This window comes from Cyprinus carpio, chromosome B4, assembly GCF_018340385.1.
Source record: "Cyprinus carpio isolate SPL01 chromosome B4, ASM1834038v1, whole genome shotgun sequence".
Lineage (NCBI taxonomy): Eukaryota > Metazoa > Chordata > Actinopteri > Cypriniformes > Cyprinidae > Cyprinus > Cyprinus carpio.
The window spans coordinates 13,794,477-13,810,180 of record NC_056600.1 but is presented as its reverse complement, the minus strand read 5'-3'; the positions used below and the strand labels follow the sequence as shown (position 1 = coordinate 13,810,180).

Below are 15,704 nucleotides of genomic sequence, written 5' to 3'. Positions count from 1 at the left end.
ACTCATGTTTTGATGCCGACAGAGGGATCCGCCTATTTAACCTCCTCTTGATGTAATCAGCACCACGGGGGTTATCTGGTCAGAAGTGGCCAAAAGTGGGCAGAAGAGATGGATTAAAATGCCAGGTGTAAATGGGTATGTGTCTTCATTGTCCACTTGTGATCCGACCGACCAAAACGCATCTTAAAACCAAGTGTAAACAGGACCGGAGACGCTTCATTCCCCATGCATACACAAGTTACAATTCTCTGTCAACCAATCAGCATTCTGCATTGAGTGTAGCGCCACCCTGTAGGTAACGAACTACTGTGCTTGGTACCCCAACGGAAGGGTCCCAAAAAGTGGTACAGTTCGCTATTTTGGTACCGTTCACAACTTCTAACAATGGAAACAGACATAATTGCACACTGTGCAGTACTGAACCATACCACTCGGTGGAAATGAGCCAAAAGACACCTGAGTAAGGTACTGTATGTCTTCAAAATTACTAGAAATTACAAGTGAGTTTGATCAGAGTTTAAGCTTAACTCTGCAGGGCAGTGACCCTCCAGGTCTGGATTTGAGGAACCTTATTGTACTAAATTATTGCATTATAGCTTAATATAAAACTCTGTGTTTGTAGCTGGTGATCCCTGCAGACCAGGAGAAGACTCAGCCTGACCAGCCCTGCTCAGTTTCAGTACAGACCTCAGAGATGGTAGCCACCAACACACGTCATTCTTCCGGATGTACTCGGTCCAGTCTGGAAGCCCTCTTGCAGGCCTTCCAGGAGCAACATTTCTTCACCTCCCTCTCTTCGTCTTTTCCTCGCTCCCAAAACTCATTCTCTGTGCTGCATTCTGTTTTCCAGCGGCATGCTCATGAGCAGGACACACGCATTCATGATGTGTACCGGGGCCTTGCTCCGCCATCTCTCTCCACCAATGCCCTCAAAACACCAGCAGCCACTGACTTGTGGGCCGTGCATTTTTCCCAGTTCTGGGTGGACTATGAGGGCTCACGCAGTGGGCGAGGTCGTCCGACACCTTGTGTGGACTCCTTCCCTCTGACACTTTGGGCATGCAACCCTGCCCGATACACTCAGCTCCATGAGAGGCTCAGAGCAGGCATAGGGTCAGGCCTGTTGCCTCGCAGTGAGTCAGCAGAGATAGCCAGTCGTCTTCAGAGGAAGAAGCTTCTAAAGGAGTACTACAGCACTGATGCATCTCCCAGCAACACGCCAAGCAATGGCCTCCACAAACCACACTCTCTGGATGGCCTATTCAGCGGCTCCTCTTCGTCTCTTTCTCTTGCTTCCTCATCCTCGTCCAGTGAAGTAGACTTGCAGGTGCTAGTGCACGTTCAGAAGCACCTGAGTGCTCAGGTGAGCCATGGGCAGTATGTTTTCCTGCTCAGACTGCAAAATGCTGTAAAATCTCTGCAGCGCTCTTTACAGCAAGATCTGGAGCAGTATGGCTCCAAGCGCCAGGGTCCCACTCAACCCTTCAGTGCCTGTGTGGGCGTGCTCATGAAAAGTGCAGAAGTTACACTACTCCTAAAGCCCATTCCCCAACCAGATTTAAACACCAGCCCCCTGGACTCAGACGTATCCCCTTCAGAAAGCAGGGCCACTCTTGAAGCCGGGAGTGAGGTGAGTGAGGGGCACGAGAGGCCCTCGGCTGCAGGAGAGGGTATTCAAAATGTGGATCAGCTCCTTTGTGCAGGGACACATGCCATCAACGCATCTCCTCTCCTTCCTTCCCCATCTCCTGCTCTGAGAAAGGCGTCTGTGGATGAGAGGAGTAGCGTGGTATCTGGAGGGAGGGTGCCATCTGAGGAGAAGAAGGATTTGAGAGAAGGATTTCCCAATGGGGAGGGCAACAGAACTGAAGCCGAAGGGCAGCAGAGTGAAACCTCACAAGGTGGAACCATGGTACTAGATCCCATGTCTGACAATTCTTCCAGGGAATGGAGCGACAAGAGTCATGGCGGCAGGCTACCTCAGTCCATGTCCAGGTATTACTGTTAGTGTATTTAGAACACAGATGTCCAGTCTTTCCTGCTTTGTTTTTGGAAATTGATAATGCAAGTAGCGCTGCATAGCCTTATCTCAAATACTGACATAAGCTTTTGCAGTCCACCATAGAGTACACACTTTGGTACAAATTGGACAACATACAGTATTGTGGGCCAGACAGACGGGGAATCCAAGCCTGCTCCTAGAGGGCTACCTTGCTGCAAACTTCAGTTCCAACACTGCTCCAAGGCACTGGCCTGTAATGTTCAAGTCATAATGATCACCTAGCTGATTCTGGAGTATTTGATTAGGGTTGGCTAAACGCTGCAAGAAGATAGCCTTCTAGGATGACGGATTGGCAACTTTGGTCCTGCAGAGTTTAGTTCCAATCCTGATGAAAACTTGCCTCCCTCTAGTATTCTTGTTACCTTAAAAGCATTGATTAACTTGTTCAGGTGTGTTTAATTAAGGTTGGAGCGAAACTCTGCAGGACCCAAGTTGCCCATCCCTGGAATAGTTAGTAACCCAAGAAACCCTTTGAATTTCACCCTAACCCAGTCTAGACCTGGAAGGACACCTTCCTGCAGAATTAGTTCCAACCCTAATTAAACACACCTGAACCAGTTAATCAAGGTCTTTAAAATCACTAGAATTTTAAGGCAGTTGTATTAAAAAAGGTTGGAGCTAAACTCGGCTGGAAGGTATACCTCCAGGAGCAGGACTCCCCTTCCCTAAACATAACCTTAAACCTTGGTAGAAGCAAATGCACAGCATGAGACTTGCTGTCCAGCCCAGGGGTGGACAACACTGCCCCCCCAAGATCCACTGACCTGCAGTGTTTCTTTAGCTCCAGCTTTAATTGTAATTTTTAATAGTAATCCTGAAGACTTTGGTTAGATTTTACAGGTATGTGTGATTAAAGGGATAGTTCACCCAAAAATAAAAAAAATGTCATTAATTACTCTCCTTCATTTGTTCCAAAGGCGCCAGACCTTTGTTCATCTTCAGAACACAAATTTAGGTATTTTTGATGAAATCCAAGAACTTTCTGGCCCTCCATAGACAGCAATGCAACTGATATGTTCAAGAAAGGTAGTAAAGAGACTATCCGCTTTTCCACTGTCGGGCCAGTGCGAGCCAGGGCTTAAAACGGGCCGGGCGGGGCTAATAGCCTCGGGCCAGTAGTACGAGGCCAGAATAGCGCAGCGTTTCCACAGTCGAGCCAGAAGCTCCGCTGCGCGTCACTAAAACCCGCCCTTTACACGCCTCTCAGGAACAACGTCACGCAACCCCATCATTTCACCAACAAAGAGAACAAAGAGAAGTTATCTTAGAAAACTAAGAAATAAGTCACTGGAACTAGCGCGATCACAAAACGAACACGATAACAGCGGCCTTTTGTTTGCATGCTTTGTTAAATATTCAAATTCAAAAGCATCGATGTTTTACTATAGAATAAGTGATACATTGATCATAATGAATCAATTTATCAGGACTCAAAATTAATCACACAGAAATAAATTTATTTCTATTTTATTTATTTATTTTAAACGCTTATGAAAATAGCCTGCTTATTCAGTCGAGACTGTTTCTGTTTATTTGTAGCCACAGTAGCCTATATACGTCACATTTAGAATGAATGATAATAACTCTATTTTTATAAAAGCTCCCGAACAAAAAACATACGTGGAGCTAAACTCTCGAGACGAGACTTATGACAGATAATATAAGTTACTAAATAAATACACAATTGTGATGGAGAATAAGCTGATGTCTGATTTCTTCAAGTGGTTGCATTTACCATGTTTACTATGGTAATGTTAATGTCTAGCGTGCACAGTCTTTTGCATCGCTTATAAATATTTCTGCCTTGTTTAGTGATTATAATTCACATCGGATCAAATTATTTCAAACACATGCTTCTGACTGAAAGTGAGTTTTGAGTTCAACTTATTAAAAAAAGTTTTTAATGCTGGTTTTATAGCTGTTAGCTTTATGAAATGATCCGCAGCGCAGACGCTCTCTATTTTTATAAAAGCTCCCGAACAAAAATAATTATTATATTTTGATGACATGCTACGCGGAGCTAAACTCTCGAGACTAGACTTATGACAGATAAAATATGTTGCTAAATAAATACACAATTGTGATAGACAATAAGAAGCTGACGTCTTATTTCTTCAAACGGTCACATTTACCATGTTTATTATGGTGACGTTAATGTTTAGCGTGTATAGTCTTTTACATCGCTTAGGCCTATAAATATTTCTGCCTTTTATGGTGATTATAATACACATCGGTCGCATTATTTCAAACACTCGCTGCTGACTGAAAGTGAGTTTTGAGCTCAGCTTATTTTAAAAAGTTTTTAATGCTGGTGTTATAGCTGTTATCTTTCTGAAATGAACGGCGCTGACTCGCTCCAGACTCGGAGAAACTCAGCCTTTGTTCATAACCACTCCTCTAGCCCCAGCTGGCCCGCTTTGGCCCAAGGTTTTCGTCGGGCCAAAAAACCCTGGCCGTTGGCCCCAAGGAAGCCCCGGCGAGGCATGATCAAGCCCCGGAAGTGACAGTGGATACGCGACTGGCCCTGGCACGCACTAGCACGCCCGCTTTAAGCCCGACAGTGGAAACGCGGCTATTGTTAAAATAGTCCCTGTGGTATCAGTGCTTCAATCGTAATATTATGAAGCCATGAGAATAATTTTTGTGTACAAGGAAAACAAAAATAATGACTTAAAGGTGCTGTATGTAGGTTTGACACCGAGTGGTTAAACTAGGTATTGCAGTCCAAATTCAAAAGAGGGGTTTTTCACCTGGCCCCTCCTTCTCAGACTTGACGCACATGAAGGTTGCCAGATTGAGGACACCAACAGGAACGAGCGGACTTGGCGATGAATGAAATGAAATACGCTGTGTTTTCCACCAACTGGCAACCCAGGGTGCCGAAATACAATTGGGTAAACTGGCAGTGGGCGGGTTTCACAAACCAAAACAAAACAACGGCCCAGAACGCACATTTTCAAAGGAGAATAACTAACTGTATCATTGTTTTTCAGATAAGCAAATATGATAACTTAGCATGTTTCTCAAATATCTGCAAACATATGGAATTTTTATGCTTCAGTAGAGTAAAAAACTTACATACAGCACCTTTAATAATTTCAAGAATTTATTTTCTTTCTTGTTAGTTTTCGACGTGCGTTCACGACAGTACCACTGGTGCACTTTTCACCAGTGGGTGTAGAACAGAAAATGTTATAACTGAATGTAGATGGGATTGATGCAGAAATAATGCCACTGAATGTTATGAGAGTATGCGTGTGCATTTGGGAGTAAAACCCAATGCACAACTGCTTCCTTGCTCTGATTGTGACCTCTGGGTGTGTGTGTTTGTTTGATCTCTCTCTTCCAAAGGAAAGGCAGTTTATCAGTGGTCTCTGACCTCTTAACTTCCACGCACAGCAGGTCTACCTCCTTATATTCCATGTCCAACATGTAAGACACCCTCTTTAGGACTCTGTGCCCATCTGTGTATGCGTGAATGTTTGTGGAGGAAACTGTGGTATCGTGTTTGTGATCATTTCACACTAGCTTGTCCTTCGTTGTGTTATGTATAGGACTGTGGATGTGCACAGAGTTTGCCGACTCAGTCTCTGAGTGACTGGTGTTTTGATTTTGCCAAAAATGTTGCCGCCTTAATATCATTTATGTTGGTACTAACATGCTCATCCACTCTCATGCTCACTGTTTTCTACTTTTTGTGCATATACTCTGCAGTGGACGTTTGATTCAGGGCAAGTCGCAGTCGAGTTTCTCAGTGTCCTTTTCTAAGATCATGAAGAAAAGCCCTTCGCTACAGTCTCTGGATGATCTCTCCAATGACAGTTACTCACTAGAGGATTGTGACAGCTACAGCCTGCTGGAGAGAGGTACATGCACTCCTGAAAACCATACTGAACTGTATTAGATTTTTGACCACAAGGGGGCAGTATTGTAACATCTATCTTTATGTGCTATTTTTGTTCCTTTGATGGAGCAATGCTGAAAATTTCTTGATAACCAGAAATTCATTTAGATTTTCCATTTAGCACAGGCTAAATATCAGGCCCACATGTGATGGGCTATGCTACTCAATATGGCTCTGGTTATGCTGCTACACTCTCTTGTTCTTACCAAATAATACACAAATGTTTTTTGTTTCAGATGACGTATCAATCTCTGGTTTTAAGGAGGTTCGAAATGAACAGATTTCCACAGAAGGGACTAATGTGACTCTCGCTCAGGAGGCAGATCAGGCCCAGTCACCTGACGCCATCAGCGCTGCCTCACAGAGCATAGATGAACCCACGAACGACCTTGTAATAATCCCTTTTTATTTATTTTTTCATTCCCCTTTTTATATCATGCTCCGCTTAGTTGCTGAACGTTAACTTTTTCTTTTCTCCTGAATGAAAACAATGTGATGATGCATCTATTAGTATCTATGTATAAAATATCTGTATTACGTGAATTTGCAGGTGTCGGTGCTGGTTTTAAAGATTCACTCGGTCTGCTGTTCTCTGGATCTGAAGGGTGATGATACAGCATTTGCTCTGGAAGTAGGACGGATCCGACCCAACCAGCTCGGCAACGTCAGTTTGCAGCAGCATCTTAGCAACCACAGCCTGGGTAAGACTGATTGACACCTGTGTTTGTGTGTGTGTGTGGGTGTGCAGTGTTACTGTTACACCTGCTAAAAACTTGCTGTTTGCGTTTCTTCAGGTTTATTGTCTACAGCATCAGTCGCTCAAAGTGGTGAAGGTACTTTAAGCGTGTATCTTCATATGTTTGTATAGTGTGTGTGTGTTTGTGCGCATGTTTGTGAGTGTAGATTCCTTCTGTGAGTTTGCATGAGTCTGAGTTGTGTGTGTTGTGTGATCACTCTTTCAGCACTTTTTATGTTTAGCAAGAATACTACTGTTCAAAAGTTTGGGTTCTGTATGTTTAAAAAAAAATAAGTCTCTCTATGCTCAACTAAGCTGCATTTACAGCATTTAATCAAAAATATACAGTAAAATAGTAATATTGTGAAATATTATTACAATTTAAAATGACTTCTTTTTATTCTTTCTTTCTTTTTTATATATATATATATATATATATATATATATATATATATATATATATATATATATATATATATATATATATATATATCTTTTTATTCTTTCTTTCTCTGTGATCGCAAAGCTAAATTTTCAGCAGCCACTACTCCAGTCTTCAGTGTTACATGATCTTTCAGAAATCTTTCTAATATGTTGATTTGGTGCTCAAGGAAGATTTGTGTTGAAAACAGTTGTGCTGCTTAATATTTTAGTGAAAACCATGATGCATTTTTTTCTGGATTTTTTAAGCGATTCAATAGAACAGCCTTTATTTGTACATTTATTGTTTTTAACATTGAAATTTTTTTACTGTCACTTTTGATCAATTTAACGCACCCTTACTGAATAAAAGTATTAATTGTTTTCAAAAAATACAAAAATAAAACACAATTACTGACCTCAAACTTTTGAACGCTAGCCTATTGATATATTTTTATAAACGACTAGTCGGTGGTTGTGTTCCTCAATAGAGAAAGATGCTTAAAGCCTAATAGCTAAAGCATCTATCATAGATAGAACCTATTATAGTCTTCAATAAAATCAGTATTACTGATCATTTATAATAATGTGAACTTTATTAGTATTAACGAATTTGATTCAGTCCAACAATAATTCTTCTACTCATTATTGCAAGTGCTTTATTTGTTACACAGTTACTTATAGTAACAGTGCTTAATTTAGATGTTTATCTTCTAATATTAAGCTTAAGCTTTTTTAACATCAACATGTAAAGTTTAGCTTCAGTGCTTTTAGTAGCAATGTTTTAAAGGGATGTTTTAGAGAAGCAGCTTATTGGAAAGAGTTTGTTTGACAGTCTAACAATATGCAAAAGCACAACACACTTTCAACAGTCCTCTCTGAGAATTTGTGCTTCTGATATGAACCCCTTTAAAGCACCTTGGCTGAAAACATTTAGTCAGTTGGTGGAAGAGTATGTAAATAAGAGTTGTTGTTTTTTTTAAGCAGTATGGTAGGGTTGTGTGTGCTGTTATGTGAATTGTAATGGAGCATTTTCTCGTTCACTGGTCCCTGCTCTTCACTTTCCTCCTCTCTCTCTCTCTCTCTCTCTCTCTCTCTCTCCTATAGCTGCTTTGGTATTGTGTTGTCGTTTCTCTACTGTCACAGACCACTGGGTTCTGCAGTAGCAGAACTGCTGCTTCAGGAGACTTTGTACACACATAAACACACACATGCAGACTCTCATCTATCTGGGCTGTTTCAGAGCACTGCCTTTTTCCTCTCCAAGGATTAATCTCTAGGCTTTTCTCTGCTCGGTTTCTCTTGACTGATTCTGCTTGCCTCTGTTTTTCCAGTCTGTTTCTCTGTATCTGCTCCTATCGTCTCTATTTTCAGTTATTCTCACTTATTCACTTTTTCCTCCTGCAGTATTTTTCTTCAGTATCTTCGCTAGGGAGAGAAAGTGCTGCAATTGCTTGTTTTATTCTCATCTGTTCAAGGATTAATCAAGAAGTTCAGTCAGGAATGACAGGAATACCAGTGATCTGTAATGGGGTCTGAGCCTTTCTAACTCCAGTATATTCACACAGGATGCTGAACATGTGAAGTGCGATAGTTGACCAAAAATGAAAATTCTGTCATTAATTACTCACCTTCATGTCATTCCAAACTGTAAGACCTTTGTTCATCTTTGGAAATCCGAGAGCTTTCTGACCCTGCATAGACATCAACATAACTGAGACATTCAAGGCCCAAAAAAGCTAGTAAAGGCGTTGATAAAAATGTCCATTTGACATCAGTGTTATAAAGCTATGAGAATATTTATTGTGCCTGTTGTGATACTCTCGTGAACGTGCATCAAAGTCTGACAAATGGTTGAATAAAGTCTTTATTTTTGCTTTCTTTGCGCAAAAAAAATATTCTCGTAGCTTCATAACATTACAGTTGAAACACTGAATATTTTAACAAAGTCCTTACTACATTTCTGGGCCTTGAATGTGTCAGTTGCGTTGCTGTCTATGCAGGGTCAGAAAGCTCTCATATTTCATCCAAAATATTTTAATTTGTGTTCCGAAGCTGAACGAAGGTCTTGCGGGTTTGGACACAAAGGGCTGAATTTTCATTTTTGGGTTAACTATCCCTTTAACTCTCCTTTCAAGAAATTGAAACTGAACTTTATGCACATGGACAAAAGTTTTTGGACAGTACCATAGTGTTCCTTGAAGTGCTTTGGAATGCTGCAGATACCACAAAATATACATTTTTTAAACTTTTGTAAGGAGCTTGGTTGCCTATTCTGTCTCCCCATTTCTTTACTCCGTTATATCTTTTATTTAACAGTTCTGCTGAACGAGCATCTGCGTTGGGTGTTTTTCTCTCTATTCTGGGCAGAGGAGGTGAGGATGTTAATGCAGTCTCAGTTTCAAGTCTTCAGTCTTCTCGAAAGCAAGAACATGTAGGGCAGCCAGTGAAGTAGATACCGTGGACTCCTCTGCCATGAGACCCTCTGGGACCGCTGAACTGCACAGCCCCGATATCATTTGATGTCTCCTTTCTGCCCTCTGCTGTAGGAAATTTCAATGAATTTCAATGAGATTTCTATTCATTACCGCAGGCATTGTTGCGCTGACATTTTGGATTCAATGCATAATTTAAATGCAGGGTTTCAATGTTTTGGATTTGTCTATTTTTAGACCGGTGGCTGTCTCCCGTGTCCTGCTTTGCCAGTCTGTGCAGCGGGCCCTCGATTCCACTCATTAGTGATCCATTGGTTTCTTGCATGACTGTGTACACATTCATGTGTCCTCGTAGTGCCAAGGCTTATTGTGTTGCATGGAGAAACATGGAGTAGATGGTGTTTTCATCATGTAGATCTTCATTATTATCATGTCTATTTTGTAATGGCATCTATACTAAAATATAAAAGGGTGTTCACACTGACAGTGATCTGTGGTTTGAAAGATTCATTATCAATGAGAGCTACAGGAGCTATAGTTGAAAAAGTTTATTGGCATGTAAATAATCAGTGATGCATTAGGCTATCCAGCAGCAGGAACACTTATTATCAGCATAAAATTTCTTGCTGCCTTCAAGTGCAGTTGATAAGCTTTTATCTTTGAGTTTGGCATTCATTATTATGACACTGTCTGAAGGACTTGATTCTGATTGGTCAATCACAGTATTCGGAAGTCTGTTATTCTCCGATAAGTACTGTCTGTTCATTCATGTCTGTTGTATCACACCATGGACTAATCCTCTAATTTTAGCCAAATGCAACTGGTGCCATCTTTCATCTCAGTTATAGTTATTGATTGATTGATTGATTGATTGATTGATTGATTGATTGATTGGAGGACTTTAGTAGTAGCACTACTGTATTATTATTTCAGGGTTCTTCTTGCCAGGATGATCATGATTTCAGTTGGTTATTAGATAATAAAAAGGTATGGATAAGTTTTATTTCAAACAGTTTTATCTCAAATCCATATTTCATGTTCACTTAATTATTTATGCGGTGAGAAGCCATGTAATAAGTGGTACTGACTGTACGTTCTCATTTAAATGTTGATTTTGTTTGAACTATGTCATTCGTCTAGCCTCAAATCCACTTGCTAGGAACCATTTTTCTTCATTGAAGCTTGGCGTTAAGTGAACTAATAAAATATTTAAACTCAGTAAAATCAATATTTTGTGTCTAGTTATTGACTTACAGTTTATGTCAAGTAGCCTTGTAACTAGTAAACAAGTATACACTCCCCATATGACATTAGCAGATTGAGTTTAATACTTGTAAATATGACTTTGCTTGGTCATGTGCTCAGAAATCTTAATTACAGTGTATCTCATTTGAAGAACACATCTGTCAGTGTGAACAAAGCATTTCATGGATCCAAACTCAGAACCTTTAAACCAACAGAACATTAAGGGCACATGTCTGTTAGAGAAAATATTAGCACATTACTTAATTTCTGATATTTATCAATCTCTCTCTCCCAGGCTCTGGGTCAGGGTCGGACCCCAGCACGGTGTTATTAAATCCAGAGGTGCAGGTGAGGCTTGAAAGCGGCCCGGGAGCTGCGGTTCACTCTCCTCTGGCCGAACAGAATGGCTTCCTGCAGTGCCGCCTACAGGCCTTCAGTGCCGACTTCCTCATGACATCACTGCGAAACCTCGCTCTCTTCCTGGAGGACGACTCCGCCTCCCAGGTTCTCCCCATGGAGATCACCATCAAAGATACACACGTCAATCTGAAGGTACATTTAGACACAAGACATTAAGGATGTCACAATATCAGATTTGATCAGAATTATCATAGACTAACACTTAACCTAACCTAGTGAGCTGCAATTCCAGAATGCACTGATTTTAATGAAAAACCCTATTAGATATCAAGACAGCTCACATTTTTATCCAGAACCAGCATGTATGCACTAATATATGTGTTTGAATCAGGATGATGGTCCCCGTGACAATGCGTCAGAGCCCAAGGCCACGCCCATCGCCGTGCATATTCATAATCTTCTTATTCATCGCCAAGATGATGGCTCATTCAGCATCGGAGGAGGTTATTCATGTCCCTTACTTCCTGTTTTTCCTCTTCCTGCTACCTCCTCCTCTCCTAAACTATAATTGTTCCCTATAGCATAATTTCCCCTCCCTCTGGCACATGCATGCACTGTCTATTTTACTTTGATGTTTGCCTCTATTTTGAATTATTTTGAAATAAGTTTAAACCTCAGGAATGCACGTACTAAACGCATCCCTCCCCCTTTCTCCCCTCGGACAGCTGAGCGTGCTGCGGACTCAAAGCTTCAGAAGGCGGGGCCTGTGAATGACAGCAGGCTCAGTTCTGTCCCTGAAGTTCCTGTAGGTGTGGCCAGTGAGCCGAAAGCCACTCAGACTGCACCTCTGTCACCCACAAGCCCCACCCCTTCAAGTAGAGAACAGGTACACAAAGAACAACTTGCGATATGTAAATAATTTTTGCATGATGTAATGCATCACAGGGTACGTACACATAACGCTGTAAAATTGCAGCTTTATGTGAACGTTTCAGTTTGCGATCTAAATACCCATGTATGTTTGTAAGCCTTTAACAGTGATGCAAGATTTGCTGTTTTTGACTTGGTTTATTTACATTTTAAAGGGATCATTATTAAAAATAAATTAAAATGAAAAACTATTTTATGTGCTGTGAAAACAAACTGTACTTTAAAAAAAAACAACAATTTCAAACTTCCCCAATCCAAAAAATCATTTATTGAAACTAGGCTGTAAAAAACGGCTTGTTCTGAAATATTTTGATTTCTGATGACAGAAACCTATAACATTTACATGCAGTTACACATCAGTAGCCCCATTTCCATTAACTTTCAAATTGTGCAAATTGAAATTGCAAATTGGAAATACACGTAATTGAAACATGTAAATTTCACAAAAAATCCCATATATTGCAAAACGCTTTTATCGAATTTTGTTGTTATTTTTTAATGAGGTGTTTTTAAGGCTGTTAGGGAAAGATTTTTTTTTTTTCACATTTACAGGTCACCTGGAGTATGTAAAAAGTCACATGATCATTTTTTGTTTTTATATGTCATATGATAATTATCACCTCATATGTGGCCGCTTACACAAGCATTGACTACACAATGCTTGTATAAGGGGCTTTCCGTGTCGTTAAAGCTTGGATAACCCCTTATTTACACGGCACACGTCTACAGTGCATTATGACTCCAGCATGGCCACTGGAGCATCCATCGCCTTGTCGTGAGAGGAAAAATTTAATTTTAGTCGCATAACATTGGTTAATAGAAACGCTATCATTCCACAACAGTTTTTATTGACGTATAAAATATCGCAAAAGTTTTGCAAAATCCAGAAATGGAAACCCGGCTAGTGATGCCTTTTTGGTGTTTCACCCAATCATGGTGATGTAATAATTCAGACAGATGCTGTTAAAATGAAATTAAAATTAGTTAAAGGATTAACTAATGATAACTGTAAAAAAGGTGTAGCACCTACAGCTCTGCATATTCTTCTGAAAAAAATCAAACTTTGGTAAAATATGAGTTTTTATGATAGTTTATTTCTAACAAGCCGCCTGATCATTTTAGTTGTAGAATGTTTACACAAGTCTCACAGTAGTACTTTTTATTTTATTATTTTATTTATTTATTTATTTTTTTAATGCTGAGGGCCAAATAAAATGTGTAGAAAATGGTCATAACTAAACCATCATTATAAAGATGTTGGTGCAAAAGCTTGACTAATATTTATAAGTGGACCTTAGGGAAAATGTCAAATTATTAAAAATATAACCCCTCAATTATACAATGACAGTTGTCCCTCAAGCAAAATATATCTAGGCTGATAAACAATAAACACTTTGTGTGCCGAGCTAATGTTTTTTTTCCATCCACACAGCTGCTCATGGAGGAGAATGAATGCTTGAAACTTGAGCTCTCTAAAGCCAAGATGGCGCTAGCTGAAGCCCATATGGAGAAAGACTCTCTCCAGCATCAAATGAAGACCCTCAAACTTACCAGCGGGGGCAGCAACAGCTAGTGGCAGTGCATGTGTGTGTGCATACAGGACTGACACCTGCCACAGGGGGGCAGCAGAGTGCTTGGAGGGGCCCGGCACCATAAAAAATCCCAACTCTGCAGCCGAGAAGAGGATGGTATGTGTGCCGTGACGGTGATCTCACCTCGGGATCCAGACTTTGCAATCAGTGGCATCTGCTCTTAAAGAACAGTGTTCTTTACTATAGTATACACACAAAGCTTTAGCATCAGAAAAAATCAAGTGAAAAGTCTCTTCGGACACCCTGTGGAATTTCACAGATGTTTTGTTGCCCTCTTCCTGTTTTTATTATTTCTTTCACTTCATTAATTTGATTGTCAGCGAGCACCCCATAAATTATCATGGGAAGGTGTAAAGGGGTGATAAACTCACATTCTCACTCACTATCTCTCTCTCTAACCATTCGTACGCAGTGTAGGAGCACATTCCACCCTTGACCTTTAACCCCAGAGCAGTCTTACACACTTAGTGTCAGGGTGTGTGATGTTGAATGTCGTATCTTTGGAGAAATGTCTTAAAAGATTAATTTGCACTGCTTCGAACTCTTTTGTTTAGCAATAACTAAAAACATTATAATATTTAGTGAATAATAAAATTGTGGTTATGTGTAGTAGTTGAAGAATGTTTTGTTAATAAGTGCAATTGAATCGGTGTAGTCAAAATTTACCTTATATGTTAGCATCTCAAAAAATGGGAATATGTTTTCGGGAATTATTTTCACAAACACACTACAGGATTTGCATTGCACGACTTGATTTCTCTTACTATGTGGACAGATTTTGTGTTTTGCAGTGCAACACTTTGATATTAGTTCAGTATTTGCAACTAAAAACATTGTCATTCCATGTTTGTCTTTTTATGTGAATATTTGCACTGCAACAGTCAAAATATTAGTTTAATTATTAATTTACAGGGGTTGTTTCTGTTAAAATACCATTCAGTCTGAACATGGAATGTTTAACTGATGCTTTGTCACATTGTTGATCTGATTGCCAGCATTTCTGCACAAAAAAAAAAAAAAAAAAAAAAGCATGGATGTTGGGTGAAAACCACTCAACTGATGAATGAAACCTAAGTTTGTATTAGTTAATTGTTGTTTTTGGCTTTTCTTATTTATACTTTAAAAGAGAGAGACCTGTTTTATGATGAAATATGATGGAAAAAATATTTAAACGTTTTCTTGGATTTGCTTCACTCTCTCTCCTCCCTTTGTTTTCTTCCGGCTTGGTTTTTCTCTCTACAGCGGCCTCTACAAGTGCCTATGACTGCACACCTTCTCCAGAGGTACTGCTTGATTTTTCTCTCACACTTTGTTCTCTAAATGAATGTTTTAATGCTCTTCACAACACAAGCTTCCATCTGGAGAACATTTTTCAGATGTTAGGACTAGAACGTGGAGAGCTGGATGACAAACACCTGATTGTAGGAAACAAGAACTTTTCTTATGTAGTACTAGGCCACACCCCTATGCCACAATAGCCCCGCCTCAATATGTAATAGACACGCCCCTTATAGATGGAGCCCCACCTCTTTAGCACAAATGATGAACAATGATGCTCAATCAAGCAAACTTGTAAAATTGTTATTCTTCGTGTCCATCAGAAGCTGCTGAAGTACTGAGACATCTGAAATAAAATGAGGAAATAAAATTTAAAATGTTTTATTAATGAGTATCAACTCTCCTCTTTTTATGTATTTTTTCTTTTCTTTTTTTAAATTCAGATATCATAACTTGACCTTCCAATGAAATAACAGGCTTCTCTCTTTTTTCAGTGTTTCACTCGGATGTGTCATAATACTGAAGAAACTTGTACGAGGTTCTTCGTTCTGTTTAACATAAATGAAAATATTTTATAAAATGTGAGTAACCAAACAGCTGATGGTCCATATACTGACTCCCATAGTATGGAAAAATAAAAGGAAGTCAGTGGGGACCAGCAATTGTTTAGTAGTTGCTGTTCATCCCAAAATTTAAATTTGCTAAAAATTTACTCAAACTCGGAATATACAAAATTTAGGGG

At 39.8% G+C, this 15,704-nt stretch overlaps 1 protein-coding gene across 3 annotated transcripts in view; it reads left to right on the top strand.

Moving 5' to 3' along the window:
- Positions 1–15,350, top strand: part of LOC109072482 (UHRF1-binding protein 1-like) — a 37,259-nt gene extending 21,909 nt beyond the window's left edge. The window contains exons 14-23 of one of the 3 annotated variants that reach the window (XM_042722089.1): positions 623–1,995; positions 5,414–5,494; positions 5,777–5,928; positions 6,203–6,357; positions 6,517–6,667; positions 6,761–6,799; positions 11,098–11,354; positions 11,554–11,665; positions 11,888–12,048; positions 13,525–15,350. In XM_042722089.1, coding sequence (XP_042578023.1) covers positions 623–1,995; positions 5,414–5,494; positions 5,777–5,928; positions 6,203–6,357; positions 6,517–6,667; positions 6,761–6,799; positions 11,098–11,354; positions 11,554–11,665; positions 11,888–12,048; positions 13,525–13,665 — 2,622 coding nt within the window. In that variant the 3' untranslated portion in view covers positions 13,666–15,350. The remainder of the gene's footprint in view (positions 1–622; positions 1,996–5,413; positions 5,495–5,776; positions 5,929–6,202; positions 6,358–6,516; positions 6,668–6,760; positions 6,800–11,097; positions 11,355–11,553; positions 11,666–11,887; positions 12,049–13,524) is intronic. The other 2 variants (XM_042722092.1, XM_042722090.1) reach the window with 2 other exon arrangements.
- The last annotated feature ends 354 nt before the right edge of the window (positions 15,351–15,704 follow it).